At 34.9% G+C, this 21,241-nt stretch overlaps 1 protein-coding gene across 4 annotated transcripts in view; it reads left to right on the forward strand.

Moving 5' to 3' along the window:
* The window catches only part of MYOF (myoferlin), a 69,997-nt gene that overhangs the window by 27,470 nt on the left and 21,286 nt on the right, over positions 1-21,241 (forward strand). For all 4 annotated transcript variants that reach the window (XM_030488992.1, XM_030488989.1, XM_030488990.1 and 1 more), the window contains 18 exons: positions 1,040-1,143; positions 2,109-2,177; positions 2,296-2,339; positions 2,711-2,793; positions 5,002-5,040; positions 7,507-7,631; positions 8,101-8,220; positions 8,587-8,764; positions 9,595-9,719; positions 10,240-10,346; positions 12,581-12,773; positions 13,817-13,972; positions 15,009-15,140; positions 16,535-16,698; positions 18,186-18,300; positions 18,420-18,525; positions 19,215-19,357; positions 20,255-20,428. In XM_030488992.1, coding sequence (XP_030344852.1) covers positions 1,040-1,143; positions 2,109-2,177; positions 2,296-2,339; positions 2,711-2,793; positions 5,002-5,040; positions 7,507-7,631; positions 8,101-8,220; positions 8,587-8,764; positions 9,595-9,719; positions 10,240-10,346; positions 12,581-12,773; positions 13,817-13,972; positions 15,009-15,140; positions 16,535-16,698; positions 18,186-18,300; positions 18,420-18,525; positions 19,215-19,357; positions 20,255-20,428 — 2,177 coding nt within the window. The remainder of the gene's footprint in view (positions 1-1,039; positions 1,144-2,108; positions 2,178-2,295; positions 2,340-2,710; positions 2,794-5,001; positions 5,041-7,506; positions 7,632-8,100; positions 8,221-8,586; positions 8,765-9,594; positions 9,720-10,239; positions 10,347-12,580; positions 12,774-13,816; positions 13,973-15,008; positions 15,141-16,534; positions 16,699-18,185; positions 18,301-18,419; positions 18,526-19,214; positions 19,358-20,254; positions 20,429-21,241) is intronic.

Below are 21,241 nucleotides of genomic sequence, written 5' to 3' on the forward strand. Positions count from 1 at the left end.
ACTTCTGGTAGTGGGAAAGGATCATCTTCATTATCCCTTCTCCAATCACAGAAGTTACATGCAAGTAATTGCAAGTAACTAATATTCAAGTACATTTGATCTGCAGATAAGCTGAATGTTCTGTGTATGTCTAGCTTGAGGATACAGTGCATGTGTCAACATCCCAATCCCTGCCTACTTTCAAGAGGTTATCAGGCCCTAGTTCCCTGCAGCCCTCTTCCAAGGCCATTTAGATCCTAGTAGATAAGCAGTACTGCTGATCCCCCCTGCACCTTCCTTTTCCCAGCAATCCATTAACTCTTCTTCATACGTGCTCATAGCAGCAGCTGTTTTGCAATGGGGGAAAGGCCACAGGACTGCTGAAATCAGTCAAGTGCTGCTGTAATGGCCAAGCTAGTTCTGTATTGCCAGCAACCTGCTCCTGAGTGGCCACAGGAAATAAGTAACTAGGAACTGGTTGTATCCCAGAAAGCTACATGCAGTTTGTGGGCTATAAGTTGAGCACCATAAGCTTAAATAAATGGCCTTGGAGGGCAGAGGAGCTTGTAAGCAGTTTGACATTAATTTGTTTAGTGAGATTTTACTAATGTCAACCCTATATTGCTGAGACAAAGGCTCTTTCATTATATGCCATATGTGTTTTCTGGTAGAATATAGGTAGCTTTTTGTCTCTTCTTAGCATAATTGCCTATATCTGTGACAATAAATGACAGTATCCACCGGTACATGCATAATGTTTTTCAAATACAATTATGACTCTAAATTCAGGAGTACATAAGGACTCCTTATGGTGTTTCAAATGTTTATATTCTTGAAATGGCTTCTAAGGAAATGGCTTCTAAGAACAAATTCTCCATTTTTTACCAGCAATACTGTCCAGAATTCTGTGTATCAGATTAGATTTTACCTAGATCTGTAATCTGGTTGATTTTGGTGGGATTGCTATGGACAATTTATTTTTTTAGGATGAATAAATAAATAAAATAAAAATAATAATTAAAAAGCATAAACTTTAATTTTTTCTTTGACACCTTTCCAGTGGATGATGCTTTTTCACAGACTGTCAAGGAAATATTCGGAGGAGAAGCAGACAAGAAAAACCTGGTAGATCCATTTGTAGAAGTTTCTTTTGCTGGGAAAAAGGTAATTTAGTAAATATCTGAATCTTTGCATTCTAGTCATAGTCCTGAGAACAGATTTCATATGCTAGTATAAATTTTTAAGTATACAGAAAATATGGAAATAACAAAGCATTAGCCCTAAAGTTTACTTCATCAGATGAGGACAAACTGCAAGGCACTACAGTAGAATGGGTGTAAACCTCATGACTAATAAAAGGAATGTGTGACTAAATGCTACGAACAGATGCATGCCAGATTGCTTGCCTACCAGTTGTTCCTGATTGCTTCTAATACTGTTGATACAAATATTTCTGGACAGGTTAATTGCATTTGTACATTTTATTACTAATGTGCTCTTTACAATACCAAATTAGAGCAGCAGCACAATTGCACAACCTATAGTCATCGCTAGCCAATCTTTCTTTTTTTTTGTCTTTTTTTTTTTAACTTAAAAAAATGTCAGGCTTTATTAAGTTATATAGTCAGGTTGGCATGCCCAGTAATGTAGAGGATCTTCAGTAGACATGACTAGCAAATAATATACTCTAATTATACTCTAATATCTGCATAGGGCACACAGTGATGAAATAATTCCTTCATCTCATTTCTCTGCTGTCATACAAGAGATCAGTCGTAGTGTGAAAACACATTAAATTGTAGCTAGTGCAAATAACAGGCTTTAATAATTCAATTTAATTGTAGCCAATGGAAATAACGAGTAACTCCATCTCAGGTTTAAACACTATTTCAAAATTTTCTCCTCCTTCCAATAGTCATTAATGTTGCATATACAGACTGGTTTAGCAGTATTTACCAACTGAAAACTAATGGCTTATTGTAGCATAAACCAATCAAGATTCATCATAACTACTACCCCTCATCTTACCAAACAGAATTTGATTTATTCTAAATCATAGCTAGTATATGCTTTTTTTTTAAATCTGTTTTATCTTTGATGTGCTGTATATTTGATTTTATTTTTTGCAGGTTTGCACAAATATAATTGAGAAAAATGCTAATCCAGAGTGGAATCAAATTATTTATCTTCAAATCAAGGTGAGGGATTTTTTTCTTGTTTCTGTAGAAAGCAACTATCTTTTTGGAACTCAGGGCATTAACATTACAGAGGTGAAATAAGTAATGGGTTATTTTATTTCGATTGTTTTCTTTTCAGTTTCCCTCTGTGTGTGAGAAAATAAAACTTGCAGTTGTTGACTGGTGAGTTATGACTTTCAATCAAAATAGTAGACAAAGTAAATCATATTAAGAGAAGAAAAGTCTAGTTCTATAGATGTCAGGTATTTTTCAGTCTATGACCATATTTAAGCAAGAGTTTAAGTATTTTGCTTCATGGGTTCTTCACAAAAGACCTGGTTAATGTAACATGAGAGTGGTGTTAATTTTGTGCAGTGGTGTAAGGGTCAAGTGACTTCTTCATGATACAGCCCACATTTGTAACTAAGCCATTACATCTGTGTCAGTAATATTAAAGCATTCCAGGTGATATAAAATGTGTTTAGTGGTAGCTTGCTTCTATGTAGGATGACCAGCATTATATTTAAATAAAATCTTTTCTTTTTTATTTGTAGGGATCGTCTTACAAAAAATGATGTAGTAGGAACAACATATTTAAGTCTCTCAAAAATTGCTTCTTCAGGAGGAGAAATTGAAGGTAATTGAGCAGTAAATAATTTATTATCTTCTCTTGTGTTGTGAGGAATACCAAAGTTCAGTGTTCTAAGAAAGTATATTTTCCTATAGTTCCTCAGCTCTGTGGCAACAAGATTATCTGTTTCTGGAATTTTCAAAACAATGCTCCTAGAAAATATACTGTCAGACTTGACTTTAAAAAGTATTCCAATTTTAATGTTTAAACCACATCATCATGCAAATAGCAGTAACTAATTAAATATTTAATGTTTTGTTATATATATATAAAGTTAAGGAGTTAATTAAATTTATGAGTACTTTCCCAAATTCAGAATTGTGATATCACAATCTATCATGAGTAAGTTCCTAAATTCAGAAAACTATGTGATATCACTATCTATCATGAGTAAGATATACCAATTTACCAAGATACTTAATAAGACACTTAATTCAAAATCAAACCAGAGTCACTGTTTTAAAAGTTCATTGGGCTCTAGTAGACAAGACTTCTTTTGCCACCTTATAAGCATATCTGTTTTTTCTCTGGGAAGAGAACTTAGAAGCTCGAGAATGTTCCTTAGTCATTAGCCTACAGCAACACTCTAGAGCCACCTGCTCATTTCCTGTATACTACTACGCTGTGTTCAGATGCTGGGAGAACTTGGATCAGTCTCTGCTCTCATCAGTAGCTTACTAGAAATGGGCATTGCATCTCATTGCATGAATGTTCCAAATTACTACTTAGTAACCCTTATTTTAGTAGCTTCAATAAATGAAGATGTTCATTGCAATTCTGTGATCACAGACAGTGAACTTACACGCTTCAATCAGTATAGTTGACTGGATATGTAATTTCATAAAAACTAAAAACTTCATTAACTGCAAAATTTAGTTAGGCAGGGTATGACATTCCTAACATGTTGTACCCATTGGACAATAGCTTTGTGATAAATCTCTTCTTTACAGTATTATAAGGAACATTTATTGTGCCAAGACTTTGGGAAATACGGAGGGCGGGGGGGATGACCTGTTACATTTATAGTCTGATATAATATTATGCTTATTTATTATTTCTTTGTGAATGATATCTATAAACTCCTTTTTATTCATGCAATTGAGCCAGCTCCATGACAAGGATTCTGCATTAATTTGCCAGAAATCTTTTTTAATAAACATAGTATGGCATATTAGTTGTCCATACAGAATTGTAAAATTCATGGCTAAACAGGCTTAACATTTATTTATTGGACTATCTACACTAGATTGATGGACACTGGCTCAAAACCGTTTACACCATTGCCAAAATAAGAATCTAAATTACTATTTTTCCTGTTGTGTTTATTAAATCTTTATGATATGTACTTGCCTGAGACAGACCAGTTTGTCCTTATGTTGATAGCTCTGTCAGGAGCTGTGGCTCCAAGCCTGTAGTGACTTGAGCCAAGCATTTAACTTAACAGATGAAACTGTATTTTCAGTCACATAACTTCCAGTGTATAACAGAGTCTTCTTAGAAGTATACTGCAGTTGAAGTATACCCTCCGCACAACCAGAGGCAAAAGAAAGGGTTACAGAAAAAGGCAATGGGAAATCAAAGACAGAAGGGTTGGGCTGAGGAAAATTCAGCTCTGGAGAGATCACTGCTGCCCACATAAGTGCGTAACGTGAACTGCTGCTGAGTCACAGCTCATTTATACTTCAAACCCAGATACTTAGTAACTGAGAAAATCTTGCTTGGATTCTCTCAATACTGAGGTACTGACATTGGAATAGCCATTTCCATGCAGATTATCTTCTCTTGAGCTCAATGCCATGCCTGAAGCCTGCTCTGGCTTCTAAGGGATTAGGAAATTGAGCTGATCTATGGTCTTCAGTAAATGAAGACATCCTAATGGGCCCTGAAATGTAGTGGTTTTCCTAAATGTTTTTAAGATTTTAAAATAATTTTTAAAATAGAATTTTATTTTGTGAGGAGGAGAACTAGGCAGAGCTGAAACAGAAGCATTAAAACAATGTATTTTGTCAGCTACATGGGGTTTTTTTTCTTCTGAGATTTGAACAGGAAGTGATACCTTCATATTTTAATCAGGAAGCAAGATTGTAGCCCACATTAACTTTATCTTCTCTTGGGCCTCCAACTTTATTTTAAAAGCAGATTGCTTTGTGTTGTACTTGTTTTTAAAATGCTATTGTCACTTGTCATGTAACTTCTTCTCTTTTCATAATGTAGAATTTTCATCTTCAGGAACAGGGGCTTCATCATATGAAGGTTTATATCTTTGTCTGCTACTGATTTTACTTTCCATTGCCCAAACTGAGAAGTCTTACCTAAAAAACCCCATCATCTTAAAAAACATTTTTTAATAATTACTTGTGTAAAAGACTTCACCACTACAATTAAAGAGTATCACACATAACTAACTGTATAAAACAGTTTTGGCACTGGAAGTGGTTTGAAAATATTTCTGTTTGGCTGGTGCTTCAAGCTATGTTTAGAGTTGAGCATGCAGTTGCTTCAATTATAAAGCGCTTGGTCTAACAATGGCTTGCAATTTTTAATCTAGCTATGAGACTGCAACTATATTTGCAGCTTCAGAGCCCTGCAGAAGTAAATAACTATCTAAAATAATTAATGCTGTTGTGCTTATGCTTAGCTAGCTATATAAATAAAGTCTGAAAAATGAAGTCTGATTCTGTTAAAACCTGGAGAGACAGCTTTTTACATACCTGTCAATGTTGACATCCAGTTTTGGAAGACTTTGTGGTAAATATTTGTGAGTGAGAAATAAATACAATTTGAGTGCAGTTGAAAGGTAAAAAACATTCATCTGCATAAATCCTTACTATCTTTCTCAATAAAGTAATATTACATCAAAGGCTGAAATAATTTTTCAGAATTGCTTTCTGTAATATGGGATCATCAGCCTCCTAAATGCAAACAATTGAATTTTAAATGTAAAAAACCCTACAAAAATATTCTTTTTATTCCAGGCTTGGGAGGGCTTTTTTGTTTGTTTTCTTTTAAAATTTATATTCTGTTTCATTTATTAGCAGCAGTAAGTCATGAATATATTAATTCAACACAGATCTGTACCTTGAATCGAGTCATATTGAGATCTGATGTGAGCAATTCAGTGTTAGACTTTTTTAAAAATCAGACAGTATTCCATCAAGAATGTGAGTGATTTTCCATTCAATGTTTTATCCGTTTCTGATTCCGATGTAAGGATGTGAAAGTATCCAAATGCAAAATAGAGAACTGCAAATCTTTATATTTTGCAGATTTTATATGACTTCGTGTTGACAGGAAATGACATCAACACATCACAATTTATATTATGCATTTGTGTCACTCAGTGGTAACAGTGGCGAAGTCATACAAGGCATAACCCTTTATTTTCAATTTCTTACCTCAGCCATCCTTTCCTATGATAAATATTGCAGATCACTGAAAGTGGTATCTGTTGCAAGGTTTAGAACCCGATTCTCGTCTTTTTTTATACCAGGATCATTTGTTCAAATACAAAAGCTAGGATACAAGAAGGAAAAGAATATAGAATCTTTCCTGTTTGCTCAAAACTATGCAGTATTTTTCTGCATGTGTGTTGCTCACCTTGTTCCAGTTCTCTGCAGTACTCATCAAATTTATCAGTCAGTAGCCTTGGCATATATTTGATTATTACTGAAAGAACAATTAAATCCCTTAAATATAAATTTTAATTTGCTCTAAAATGAGCTTTTTAGAATCTCATTCATCTAATAAATTTGCAAGGCATGAATGCAAACCCAAAAGATAACAGCAGTAATATAACTGACTTCCCTATATATATTTTTCTGCTAAAAAACAGAACACTGCTGAAAAATAAAAAGTTATGACAGTAAGTGTTAGAAATGAAAACATGCTTTCAAGTTCTTAGATATCTTAAATATCTGTAAATAGACAATAGCTTTGGTGTGCAGTTTCCTAGCTTAGTTATTGTAACTGACAAAAATATCTAAATCCCTATTAATATTTTTTAGCTGGATTAAGACATTTGGAAATTTTAATTTGTTAGTCATGGAATAAGAATAATATCCAAATTGGAGTTTATTGTAATCGGAATTAACTAAGATTTAACTGAGTTTGCAGACTTTGTCTTGTATGAATTTTAGCTTACTGAAAAGGGAGTGTGAGAAACAATGCACTGTGGCAGTTATCATTAGAGTTTGCAGTAGTTTGTGTTTTACCCTGAAGAACAACCACAGAAAAATTACACTAAAAATTAAAACAGTAAGATCAACTATGGTAAACAGTAGGGCTTTTCCCACTATGTTGTGCGTCTTTTTTGTAGCTGTTTAGCTAGAACAATGGCCTGTGCATTTAAATGATTGCAAATGTTGTTTTACTCAGTTTCATTTGTTTCTAGAAAATCTGTTTTCTGTTAACATAGAGTGTATTACTCTTTCACATAAATGAAAACCTGATATTTGGAGTGGGGCAGAAGTTCTGTTTATTCTGTGGGTTTTTTTACTGCATGAAGTAGTGTCTAGTAAATATTGTACAGTGGAGGAGGTTAGGAAAAAGAACAATCATGGCTGTAATTACTTTAAATTCATATAGTATACCCAGAGAATAAAGTGTTCTTACTTTACTAATAACTAACTAATATCTAACAACTGTTCTACTGTAATGTTAATTGTTTTTCTGGCTCTGAATGGTAATTAACAAAGATATATTGGTTATGTTTCCTGTTAGCAAACACTGGAGAAGCTGAAGTTGGCTTTTTACCAACATTTGGGCCTTGTTACCTAAACTTTTACGGAAGTCCAAGAGAATACACTGGATTCCCAGACCCATATGACGAATTAAACTTTGGAAAGGTCAATTTTTTTACTCATTGTTTTTAATAAAAGGATTAAACCCAATTGGTTTTAACAAATTAATGCTTGGAGTTTTTTGTTTCACATTACACTCCTTTTGGTGTTTCTTTTTGAATAATATTTTATATTTATGATTAAGAAGGAAGTATGATAATATTTTCCATTCTTATCAGATTTTGTTTTAAAGGTGTTTTTGAAGGAGCAGCAGTTTCTTGATGTTTTTCACTATCTGTATCTCTGCATGCATTTGTATGTATTATTTCCTTGTTTCTGTAAATATATATTTTTTCGCTTCTACCATTAATTAAAGCCAACTGCTTTATTTCATTTGTTCAAATACGTACATCCATGCCTCCAAAGAAGTTTTTGGAACAGTTAAGTGAAGCCAGAATAATGTACAGCTAAGGAAAAAGTATGCTACTTTAGGAGAAATATATAAAATTGGATTCAATGTATAATTATGTTGCAGGGAGAAGGAGTTGCTTACAGAGGGAGAATTCTGGTTGAACTATCTACAATACTTGAAAGCAAACCTGTTAACAACAAAAAATTAGAGATGATTCCTAACGATGACTTACTGGTTGTTGAGGTAAATCCTTGTTTTATCGTCAGTGTTGGTAATAGAGATATGCCTCGGCTGGTCATTTTTGGAGAATGATCTAACTTACTAAAATTGAAAAAATTGAGCTGAATCTCAGAATTGAGAGAGTTGGTTATTGATGATGTGGCTACAAAAATGTCATACCCTGGTAGCATGAAGTATTAATTTGAAATATTTTTATAATCTCAAATACAGTAATTTATTATATACATATTATATCTTTTTGGTTGCTTCTCACCAAAGTAGTAAAAGTAATAACATTTTTATTTCCATTTAAAAATTGCTATTGTTTTCTATAGCTGTGGATTCTGCTTAACAAATATTGAAATGCAGCTAAAAAGTTTCTTCTTGTAGAAATACCAGCGCAGACGAAAGTTCTGCTTGGCTGCTGTGTTTCATTCTGCTACCATGCTGCAAGACACTGGTGAGCCTATCCAGTTTGAAGTTAGCATTGGTAACTATGGCAACAAGTTTGATACCACCTGTAAACCTTTGGCATCAACAACTCAGTATAGTCGTGCTGTTTTTGATGGTAAGGATGCTACTGGTATGGGGATAAAATAATGTAAAATTTTCTTTTTGAGGTGCTATTTTATGGCTTTGGAATGACAACCCTGACTGTACTAAAAATTATTGAAAAACATGACAGAAAAGATCATGTGGCTCTTCACGACTTTTGAGATTAAGTTTCATTTATGGAATATATGCTACAAAGCCTACAGAGTTTATTAAAGAAATTTTCACAGAATTCAGTGAAACCTTTTGACTGTGTACTAAATGTGCACAGGAAAATTGGCAAGAAAAAGGTATCTAAAAACTAAGGATTAAATAGGGAAAAATTGAACATTCTAATGAACATTCTAATTGAGAATAAAATAAAAACTTAGTTTTCAACCAGATGTCAGGCAGCCTAGAAGAAAACAGCCTAGCTAAATCACAGGAGAATATATTTTGGGTATAACTTTTTTATTAACTGCAAACAGTAAGGGGAGGGGTTGGTGTCTATGCATTAAATGAAGTAATCAGGTTTACTCTGGAAAATAAGTATTTGAATATTTTATTTCAGATATACACTTAATATGCTATCTACATCGATAAGTTATGAGAAAAAAGAATGAACATGTTAACAGATAATTTATTGGAAAAAATCCATTGGATTTTGAAACAATTTGAAGTAAAATTTTACCATCCAACAGACGCTGCACTGACTGAAAAATACAAATCCTTTGACATGCTTGGAGTCGCTTGTATGTTCTAAATAAATTGTAGTACATAAATGAAATAAATATAGCAACTTGTGCAGTGTACAGTATGTATTCCTGCCATGAATTCTAACTCTAACATACAAATGTTTCACACCAGGTAATTATTATTACTACTTGCCATGGGCAAACACAAAGCCAGTTGTTACACTGACTTCCTTTTGGGAGGACATAAGTCATAGATTAGACCCTGTGAATGTAATCCTAAACATGGCTGAAAGACTGGTAAGACATTTAAGATCTTTTTTTTGCTGATATGCTTTTATATCTACTTTTTTCACTTAGAGGTATAATCAAAAACTGACTTTTTGACCAAATTATGAAACAGTTTTCTGAAAACTTTTCCCTCCTTTTTTCCTATTCAAAATTAAGCATAGCTCAGTGTAACAAATGGCATTAATATTTGTAGGTCTGTATTCAGGCGAGGCCCAACACACTCCTGCTTGAATCTGCAGGGAATTCCCACAGGAAGAGTCCGCGGTAGTCCTTGGTTAGGGGCATGTTAAGTTTGAAGAACTGTTATTTGCTTTGGAAGCTAGGTGCAATATCATATATTGTTAAATACATTGAAAAAGAACATGGGAATAGTGCTGTTAAATATGAATCAAGTTTGAGCATCTGAGTCTTTTTTTTATTTGGTCTTTCTACATCCAAATAAATAAGTTAAAGTCTTGAAACTCATATTGACCATATATACCACAATTGAAGCTTATAAATGCAAATCCTTTTCTTTTAAATTCCTCAGCAAACCAACTTAGCCACCTTAAAATCAGGAATGCAGGCTAAAATTTCTGAAAACCAATTAGCTGAAATGTGGTTGAAGCTGGTTGATGAACTTACAGAAGATATGAGGTAAAAGTACCTTTTTTATCTCTTATGTAATCATTCTAGGCCTGCTCAGAATCTTTTCTATTGCCTTTGCTAAGTCAGAAAACAAATCCTAAGCACAATAAAACTGATTACCCTTCTGAACTAGCCTGAGAGCTGGAATTCCAAAAGTCTCTGAAAGTGGTAAAACAGCATGGATATTGCCAATGAAGTCACTGTCTGGTTTTGTAATTCTCCCTTATCTTAGTCACAGACAGTAATAAAACAGCATCTCTTGAAAAAAATCTAAGGCAGGACTGTTCTGAAAATGTGAAATTGTGAATCTCTGCTGCTTTTTACCATCTTGCCTTCTTTAGACTTGCTTATGTACCTTTTGCTTGCCCATGTTTCAATCTTATTTCTGAAACTGAAGAGGGAAGAAATTCTATAATTTACTGGTAAGCCCAGAATAAAAAATCTAAAAGCTATTTAGAGCTTAAGGGCCATTAAGATTATGTTTTTGAATAAGCCTTTAATCGACATGTCTGTATGTATTGGAGTGTTCAGAGAAGGCAATAGGAGTCAGCTTCTGAAGGAGAATAAGTTTTAAATAGAGAGGAAAGAATCATATGAGAAAGAGATATTAATAGAAGGAAACATCAAGCTGGGGAGAGGCACTTGAAAAACATTAAACAGGTGGGTAGTGAAACAGCACAGGAAAAGGAAAATGAGCAAACAGTTATTATCCATTCGAGGAAATAACAGCATGAAATGAGAGAACAAATTTATCAAGTTGTAGAGCTAATATGAAAGTGAACAAAGGGAAAAGCAAACAGTGGAGATCAGTGTATACTAACAAAGAATTATATGATAGAAACTTTATGTCAAAATATAGACTAGTAATTTGATAGAATACCTGCTGTAATCTGGAAGAAAGCAGAAAGAACTGACATACTTCAGGAAAGCAAAACGTGAAGGGCAAACTCTAGTCGCATGGAGCCATCTAGCGAGTACAGGAACTTTAGGGTTTATATCAATTATGCCAACTCATCCTCCTGACACACATCTGCACTTTATTAATTCAGTCTGTTATTTTGTAAAATATCTTATTACTCAACAATTATTGAGCAATAGCACCTAGATATATCAACCAAATGAACTTTCTATTGTTCATATAATTCTCCTTATGGGTTTTTTTCAGCAAACTTCTAAAAGCTCTGTCAAAGACATAATTCCCTGTATTGAATTCCTAGAACAGTTTTCCTTGCCATGCTAAAGTTTAAATGACCTAGGAGTTTGAGAGAGTTTTCAGTGCACTATTTAAACTTAAAATAAGGTGACTTTCTGGAAGTTCTGATCTGCTACATTTGCTTCATGTGTAAGTACTTGCACCCAGGGCAGGTGGCACTTGCATTCAGATTAGTAGAACTAAATACAATGAAGGCATAAGTCAGTATCAAGGTCTTGCAGAATCAAAGCCCTTAGAAGTGCATCAGTTGTCATTAAAAATAGGTCAGAGAAGAGTCAGTCTTCTCAAACTAGGCAGTGTCCATGGAATTTATTGTTTGGGGTTTTTTTAGTATCATATTAAAGACTTCTCAGTGAACTCAGTTAAAGGGCTATCCCTTTATCCCTAGTCATTGGTCTTTGAAAAGTCACCTTGTCCTCAAACATCCACCAACTCAAAAAAGCTCATTTTTCCTGGGCTCTACTGTGATGCTATAGGATTTTTTGGTTCCCTTGAAGAGTTATTCTGCCCTCTGGTGACTCAGAAATTCTATGTCATGGATTTCTTTTAAGAGTTCTTTGATGTTTTCATGCCAGAGGGTTAGATAACTATAGACGTAGACACAAGCCATATTTGTATATTGAGTTTCTGAGAATTTACAGTTGCCAGTGAAGGAAAGCAACCTAATCTTGGTCTGAAGGCAGTGATTTCATCTTTCAGAGGTACATACTCAGACAATAATTTTCTATTTTGAATATATAGGGAAATGAGTTTTGCTTTGTTTGGTTATCAGCAATTAGACTAAAGCATACACCTGAAGCTGTTCTACACTGTTGCTTGTTACATAAGCACAGTCTTTCCCTTGCTTACTGTAAACACTTTGTCAGGTGGAAATCCTGCAGAAAGAGATGCTATAGCACTATTCTAGTGGTTTTCAATCGCAGGAAATAATAGCACCCAATCTGTTTTCACAGTATGCATATCTGTGTTTAGTGTGTGGCTAAATAAAATTCACTTAGATTATTAACCATAATAAATATTCTCTTTTCAGTAAACCATTTCCCCTCATAGAAGGCAGATCTAATATTACAGTCCTTGACACTCAGATTGAAAAACTGCGTTTGAGGTCTCTCAAACAGATCGGAGAAGCAGCAGCAAGGATGAGAAATGAAGCTACTGATGTGAAAGCCACTCTGATGGAAATTGAGGATTGGTTGGATAGATTAATGCAACTGAGTGAAGAGGTTAGTACTACATAATACAAGTGATTCGGTTAGTTTAGAAATAGCTGTCTGACACAAACTGGTGTAATGTTCACTGCTGATCAGGCAATATCCACTCTCCTTAGAACAGTCATTTTAGATGCTTTGAAAGTAAACAAGTTCCTCTCTGTAATTAGGATTTACTTAAATATAACGTTCTAGTGTGTTTGCTGTCAGCGAATGCATGTTGGGAAATAACTACTCTTTGAATTGTAGAATAGACTCCATTCTGTTTAAAGTAACAGTACTTTGTCCTTTCCTTCCAGATTTGCAAGTCACAGGGCTGGTTCAAAGGCTGCAGAGTATATGTTGTACTTCCGCAGCTTGTTACCCGTAGTAATTGACTTCCAACATAGTTAAATCTGTTCGTTTCTGTGTCAGTTTTCTTTTTTAAATTTTCAGCAACATCTTCAGGTTTTATGTATCTTGGTTATCTCGGAATTGGCTTTCACAACACTGTTGAAAAGTTTTGTCTTTGTCACTTTTGCCTTGAAAAGTTACTGATTAAAAAAAAAAAAGAGCAGTTAATTTGGCAGACTTGCACCTCGCATAGAAGGGTATACATGAAGCTGCAAAAAGACAGTAGGCTGTTTCTGCCTTCTGCTAAAAGGCTTATGGTGACCTTCCTCTAATGTGGAAGCACTACAAGCACTTAAATATGTTGCAGGTCAATCCAAAGCATTAGCATTTGTGATCGGATCAGTCACTTTAGTCATCATATAGGAATTGAGATTCAAAACGTGTCTAGAAAAATTGGCAAGAGATAGAAGAACTGGGATTTTTTAATAGAACTTATTTGCTTTCCAACAGTCTTAATGGTATTTTAATAATTATTTCAGAACTATATATTGTGTAACTTGCAAAGTAAAACAATTTTCTCTGTTTGTCATAAATCCATATTAGTTATTGATTCTAAGTGATAAATCCTTCAACATAAATCCTAATTTATGTTTCTAAGCATTAGACTAGTTTAGCATCTATTAATTACTGGTTTTAACTTTCTTTTCCCCACAAATAATCCACAGCCACAAAACAGTATGCCTGATGTAATCATATGGATGGTCCGAGGGGAGAAAAGACTGGCTTATGCTCGTGTTCCTGCACACCAAGTGCTGTATTCCACAACTAGCCCGGAATCATCTGGTAAATATTGTGGAAAGACCCAAACAATCTTCTTGAAGGTACTTCTTTTTCCCCCCCCCCCCCTTAGAAATTAATTAACTTTAACTCCCTAAACTGTGATTCCTTCTGCCATGAGCATGAAACATGCAAACAAACTATGAACAATGAGGTGTCAAAACTCAAGACAGATTAAAAGCCAACTGCATATAGCTTCTTCACAATATCACAAATTGTAATGTCAAGTTCATCATAAGCCAGTTAGAACCAGAATCAGACCCTAACTGAGACTTTTCTGAAAGAGCTCAGAATTGTGATAGGACTTTTAAAGTGTTACTGGGGTTGGTGGTTAGGGGCTGGACATGAATGGAGACTTTTATAGGGAATAGTTAGTGTAAGTCAGAGAAGTTCTAAAAACCTATTCAAAGTTTTGGATGGCTTTCTGCAAGTAATACAGAGCGCGTCTACACCCAAAAGTTCCATAGCGTGTCTCTCTGCATCGAGTAGCACTCTTAAATAGGAATGTCTTTCTCCATTTAAGTTTGTATTGTCTTCAATTGGACTAAACTTAAGCAGAAAAAAAAAGGCAATCTGGCTGTAGAACAATAGCATTTACAGAGTTTGTCAGCGTACTGGTAGTTAGATTGATTCAATGCAGACAAACCTACATCATGTTCTTTATGCAAGCCCCCTTATCATGCATGTTATGATGCATTGCTTCCACATTTAGTGAACCATTCTGACTAACCTCTGCATTTCCAGAGTCTCCTGATGAGAAACACTAACATCCACATTGAAGTTTTAAGTTTGGTCAGAAGTAAAAACTCACTGCTGGATAAAACTTGGGAGAGAATATACAGGAACAGGGGTGATGCTACTGTTACTGTGTTTGGTTTTGACATGCCCTAGGCAGGTATCATTTAAAGAATGTTTCCTTCCTTCGCTGTTTATTACTGGCTTTTGAGGAAATGCAGTACAAGAAGAGATAAATAAATCATGTACTATTACTCATATCTCTATGTTACTGTGTATATTTTACTGAAAGCTGCAATACCTGCATAACATAACAAAGAGTAACTTTTTTTGTTCATGTGCCAGTACCCACAGGACAAGACCAAAGATGTCAAAATGCCTGTGGAGTTGCGAATTAACATTTGGCTTGGGCTCAGTGCAGTTGAAAAAAAGTTTAATAGCTTCGCAGAGGGAATATTCAGTGTTTTTGCAGAAATGGTACGTCCATCATTGCTTTCTTACTTTAAACCCGGATGCGAGTGTAAGGGATTCAATTAAATTGGAGCTCTTTTGATTTTTTCTCTTTTTTTTTTTTTTTTTTTTTTTTTTTCTTTTTTGCATGCTGGGCAGAAGGGGAGAGTAGTATTTATTAAACCAAAACAAGTAGACCCCATTCAAAGCAATTAATGATCAAGTCCATTGTGCCTACCAGATGAACTTCAGCACACCAGATGCTGAACTGGTTAACTCAGTGATTTCAAAGACATTTCTTTTAGATTTTTATCAGTGTAATTAAGATCGGGATCTAGACTATAATGTTTTGGCATGTGAATAACCCTTTTATTTTAATTGCTTCTTCACGTCTACAAATGATACTGGATACAAGTGGTTTTGCTTAATAATGGTTCTTTTGTACAGTAGAAAATCTACTGTTACAGGAAAAGCTGGTCAAAACCAGTAGATTTTGCTGACAAAAGGCTATAATATAATAACGTTTCAATGTAAGAATTAACAAATTTGGAATAAAAATGCTTGAAATAGTCCCAAGCATATAATAGAGATTTTGAATGATAATGGTAAGCAGCAGGTGTCTTCTGTATGCCACATCACCTAATGGTGCATATAATCCAATATCAGTATAATAGCTAACGAAACGAGACATTTTTAGAGATGCATGTGTTGCCATTGTCCCTAAGCTTAAGAATTTAGTAGTGCTGTAGTAGGTCACTTAAAATAGTCAATGGATGTTCAAAGCCATTAAGTATAAAGAACTATTGAATATCTCATTTTTTGCTCTTCACATATCAATCCCACAATTTTACAGGAATAAGAGTAGAAAACTCAAGACCATTGCAAGTTACAAATAATCCCATTAGCATAAAAGGAAATATACTGTATAAACTGACATCAGAATCATGGGCTGACATCAGAATCATGCCCCTGGTAGCTTCCATGATAAGACTATAAATCAGTTTTACATGTTATGAAAGAAAAGATTATAAATAGGAGGAGATTTGAGATGGAAAAGAATGAAAGCATATACATTTAGGGAACAGAATAAGCTTGTTTGAATAATGTTATGGAATTCTATTTAACAAAGCTTTAATTTGGAGGAAGTTTGACTGTAGTTGTACAGAGGCATTAAACTGAGAAGACAGTTTTGTTTAGCAGTGGAATCATTGCTTGCCAGACAGCGTAGAAGAAAAAGAAAGAAATTAATGATGACATTGCAGAGTAATGTGAGGAGTACTGAATTTCAGAGAAGGGAAAGGTATAGTAGAATGTTTCAGTTTAAACAGTTACATAAACGTCTTGTCCTTTTTTTTTTTTTTTTTTTTATCCTTCCTAAAAGCTTTTAATTATTCCAAAAGTTTTTCTTTCTTGTTAAACAGTATGAAAATCAGGCTCTTCTCTTTGGAAAGTGGGGTACCTCAGGACTTGTTGGTCGCCACAAGTTTTCTGATGTCACAGGAAAAATCAAGCTGAAAAGAGAGTACTTTCTACCCCCAAAGGGCTGGGAGTGGGAAGGAGAATGGATGGTTGATCCTGAAAGAAGGTCAGATTTTTTTAATTTCACGCAGGCAGTAATAAAGGAGTTTAATCTCAGAGTGTAGAGTAGAAAGCTCATCTCTGTTTTCTTGGCTGAGAAAGAGGTTTTAAGCTGATCTTTCCAGGACACCAAATGCCAGCCAATAATCAAAGGTAGTTAATAACCTTCTAAAAAAGTAAAATAACACCATTACAGGATTGCATGGTCATTCACATACAGTGGATTGTTTTTGTATTTATTTCACTAAATGTTAAGAATTTCCACTGCCCTCATTAAACAACTGTCACAGGTTATTTCTAAAACTGACTCAAGGCAATGGTTGTTTTCAGAGCCTGAGGCTGTGGTGCTTGCCATATGATAATTCCTCTCCTGGCAGACTGAATTCATAAGTTGTTAATCCTCCCCCAGCTGTAGCAGGTTCAGTCTTGCTCTGTCAGAGGTTTTCACCTCCTAAGTGTTTAGCTATTTGTGTCGCCACACTTTAAACCACTGAGTAAATTATTAGTTTCATAAACAAAAGCCAGCATGAGAAAGAGATTGTTTTCTGTTTTCTTAACAGGTTCAGCCTATTTTAAATTATGTGTCCTGATGGTAAAAAAAAAAAATACAGGACTTTTGTTACAGGAAAAACTGTGCAGGAAAATACGTGCTATTATTTGATCAATTTTAAAATAGTATCAGTTTGTAGATATGAATGGATGGGTTTATTTTCATATTCAATGAATAGCTTTTATTTCAATGAGTAATCTGACATGAAGAAAAGCAATAACAGACGTGAAGATATTTTCTCAGATAATGGAAATAAACCTTACTGTTAAAATGCATAAGCATTTCATCTGCTTTTATTGAAAAATAATCTGCATGGCTTTATTTCACCAGCAGATGGCATTTTAGAACATCCTTTAGTGCTTTCTGAATCCCAGTTAAGTGGAAATCAAGGCTATTTCATCTGATTTAATGTTCTCTTATTTCTTTTACTTGCAAGTTAGAAAAATACTAGAAAACTGATTGCTTGCCTTTTCCACAGCATAAAGGGGAACGAAATTAAGTACATTGCCAAATTTTAGTGCATAGTTAGATGTATAAAAATCAGAGATGCATATAAATCTTGTGTGCAGTCTGGATTTTCCTTAACTCACACTTAAATATGTGATTTTTTTTTTTTTTTTCTTTTTCCAAGAGGAATTGTTGAAAGCAGATCCTGAATAACACAGCAGTTAAAATACTCCTGCTGTCATTCATTCTTATGAGTAATGTTCCTCCTATTGTTTACTACTACTGGAGTTGCTTCAGTTTTAGGAAGACAATGTAAGGAAATAAGTAGCCATCATATAGATGAGGGATACACTGTACTCTGTTAATAAATAGAACTTCACAAAGATGGACAATCCATAATTGCAGCACATGTGCACATTCTGTAGTTTGTTTCTATCTGTTCTCTGTAGCTAACTAAAATGATTTGGTTTAGTACTATATTTGCTTTGGACTTGCAGTTTGTTAACTGAAGCTGATGCTGGCCATACTGAATTTACTGACGAAGTATATGAAAACGAAAGTCGCTATCCTGGAGGTGAATGGAAAGCAGCTGAAGAAAGTTACACAGATGTGGTGAGACTGATACTTTTCAATGGATAAGTAGAAGTTTAGGAGAAGGAGTTCTAGGATTTGCTACACAGTGTATTTCATCTGCTAATGCACAGAACTGTTATGTTTTCCCTACATAAAAGAATGGAGAAAAAGCTCCACCGCCACGTGAGTTCACATGTCCTCTTGGATGGATGTGGGAAGATGATGCTTGGAAATCAGATTTAAATCGAGCAGTGGATGAGCATGGTAAGATTTACTATTTATCTGCTGATTATTAGGACAATCTGTCATAGTCTATGCTGACCCCCCCAAGACTGTACCAATGAATACAACAGTGGTTGCCCTATGGAAGAACATCCAGGAAATATTTGGATAACAGTTGCTTAAGGAATCAGATAAAATTACATTTGGAAAGTGTTCTCTGTAGGCATCTTTTTCTATTTCCATTTTAAACACTGTTCGATCAAACTCACTGTTCTCATTGAGGCTTTTTTGGGTCAAAAAGGACCAGTATTTTGAACAGTCTATGTAATAAATACATTTATAAGTGCCTACTAGAGAGAGAATCACATATTCTAAGAAACTGTACATTGGTCTTAACTGCAGCAGCAGATGACAATTTTGAGCCAAAAGCTTTGAAAATTAAAAAAAAAAAAAAAAGCTGATGCAAACAACAGTGTATGAGAGATTCCAGTTGAGAAAACACTGTGTATAAACAGTGTGCTTGGAAATAGAACCCATCCTTGTTTTAAATAAGTTTCCAAAATGTTTTTCCCAAGGCCAAAGTTGATGCAGTCCAGTGGTTAGGATCAGGCCTGTAAGATGTGGATTAGTAGCAATAATTGGTTTCCTTTTTTAGAGAAGTCATGCTTTTCTTCTTTCTATCTATCTTGCTTGTGTTTCTGAAATCTACCAACTAATCAATTCTGTTTCAGGATGGGAATATGGAATTACTATTCCTCCAGCCACTAAACCAAAGTCATGGGTGGCTGCAGAGAAAATGTACCATACACATCGACGACGAAGACTGGTGCGGAAACGTAAGAGGGATCCAGCTCAACCAGTAACAGCAGGAAGGGTAAGCAGAAGAGAGATGCAGTCAGAGACTTGCTCATTGTTACAGTCAGTTTCTTTAAAAAAAACCTCAACTATATGAGATTACTAATTTCCTGAATAAAGAAAAGTTGTAACGCCAACGCCACAAAAAAATCTAGAACAACTTTGTATGTTTTCATTATATTCCTTTTCTTCCTCTTTTTGTAAATTGATGTTTCCAGCTTTGGTTTATAAGGGGATTATTATGCCTGTCAGAGGAAGTGCTGAGTTTTTTTCATTGCATTTATAAAAGGATTGTTGTGGTTTAACCCCAACTGGCAACTAAGTAACATGCAGCCACCCGTTCACTCCCTTACCCTGTGGGATGGGAAGGAGAATTGCAAAAAAAAGTGTTAAAACCCATGGGTTGAGATAAGAGCAGTTTAATAATTGAAATAAAAGTAAAATGTAGTAATAGTGATACAAGAATAACAACAACAATAATAATGAAATAAAAAGAGAGGAAGGAATAAGCCCCCCCCCCAAAAAATAAAACAAGTGGCGCACAGTACAATTGTTCACGACCCACTGACTGATACCCAAGCAGTGATCAGTCCCTTCCAGGTAACTCCCCCCAGTTTATATGCTGGGCATGACATGCTGTGGTATGGAAAATCCCTTTTGCTAGTTTGGGTCAGCTGTCCTAGCTGTGCTCCCTCCCAGCTTCCTGTGCCGCTCCTCACTGGCAGAGCATGAGAGACTGAAAAGTCTTTGACTTAGGGTAAGCGCTACTTAGCAATAACTAAAACATCGGTGTGTTATCAGCATTATTCTCAAACCAAAACACAGCACTGCACCAGCTACTGAGAAGGAAAATAACTATATCCCAGCCAAAACCAGGACACCACCACTGTGAATAACAAAGATTTATGCCTTCCAGGGAATGCCATCATATGAAGATCAAGAAGGATGGGAATACGCTTCCTTGATTGGCTGGAAATTTCACTGGAAACAACGCAGTTCTGATACTTTCCGTCGAAGACGATGGAGACGAAAAATGGCTCCCTCAGAGACACATGGCGCAGCAGCTATCTTTAAACTTGAAGGTGCTTTGGTAAGCAACAGAGTATCAAAAAAGACTTCAAAAGCTCAATCTGTTAATATACAGTAAATAAACAATTACATGTATCAGCTATTTTAGTCCCGGAATTGTTAGACTGATACATGAGGAACTAACAGAGTTTATATTGTTTAAATTGTTTAGAGTCTGAAAGGGACCATGAAAGTCAGAGTAGAGACTCCTGCATAACATGCTTATTACTTTATTTTTCAAAATATTTTTAGTATTACATGAGATTTAAAGCAAAAGGCCAAATTACTACATGAGCCTTCTGTAAAGTGAAAAGCTGAAGCTTTTCACACATAGGATTTGGATGTATTAACATCAACACAAGAAAGAACAGGCACTGAGATAGCTGCCCCTGGTTAATATTTGTATATATAAACAACCAAACACAGGAAAGGATAGCAAAGCGCTGGAGAAATCAGAACACCATACATCATAAATAGATGATCATAATGTAATTATTCCTCAAGTTTTCAGGTTAACACAGCTTCATAGATAAGCTCTATTTACCAAAATACAAACTGGGGCAAATAATGAGAAGCCTACTTTGTTTTTCTAAAATAATGATTCTGATAGTATAGCATTAACAAAACTTTGCACTTTTTTTCTTGGTTTGTTTCTCCTTTTTTTGCACCAAATGGCAATCCATGATTCACCGATAGCATTTTCCTTCTCCACTTAATTTGGTTCCAGAGTTCACAAGTTCCTATTTCAGTTTCTCTTCTGACTATATTTCCTGGGCTATTGCTAGGTTAAAGACATTTTGGAAAGTAAGCTTAAATGACTGGCTCTGATTTCTGC

Source organism: Strigops habroptila, chromosome 5 (genome assembly GCF_004027225.2).
Source record: "Strigops habroptila isolate Jane chromosome 5, bStrHab1.2.pri, whole genome shotgun sequence".
NCBI lineage: Eukaryota > Metazoa > Chordata > Aves > Psittaciformes > Psittacidae > Strigops > Strigops habroptila.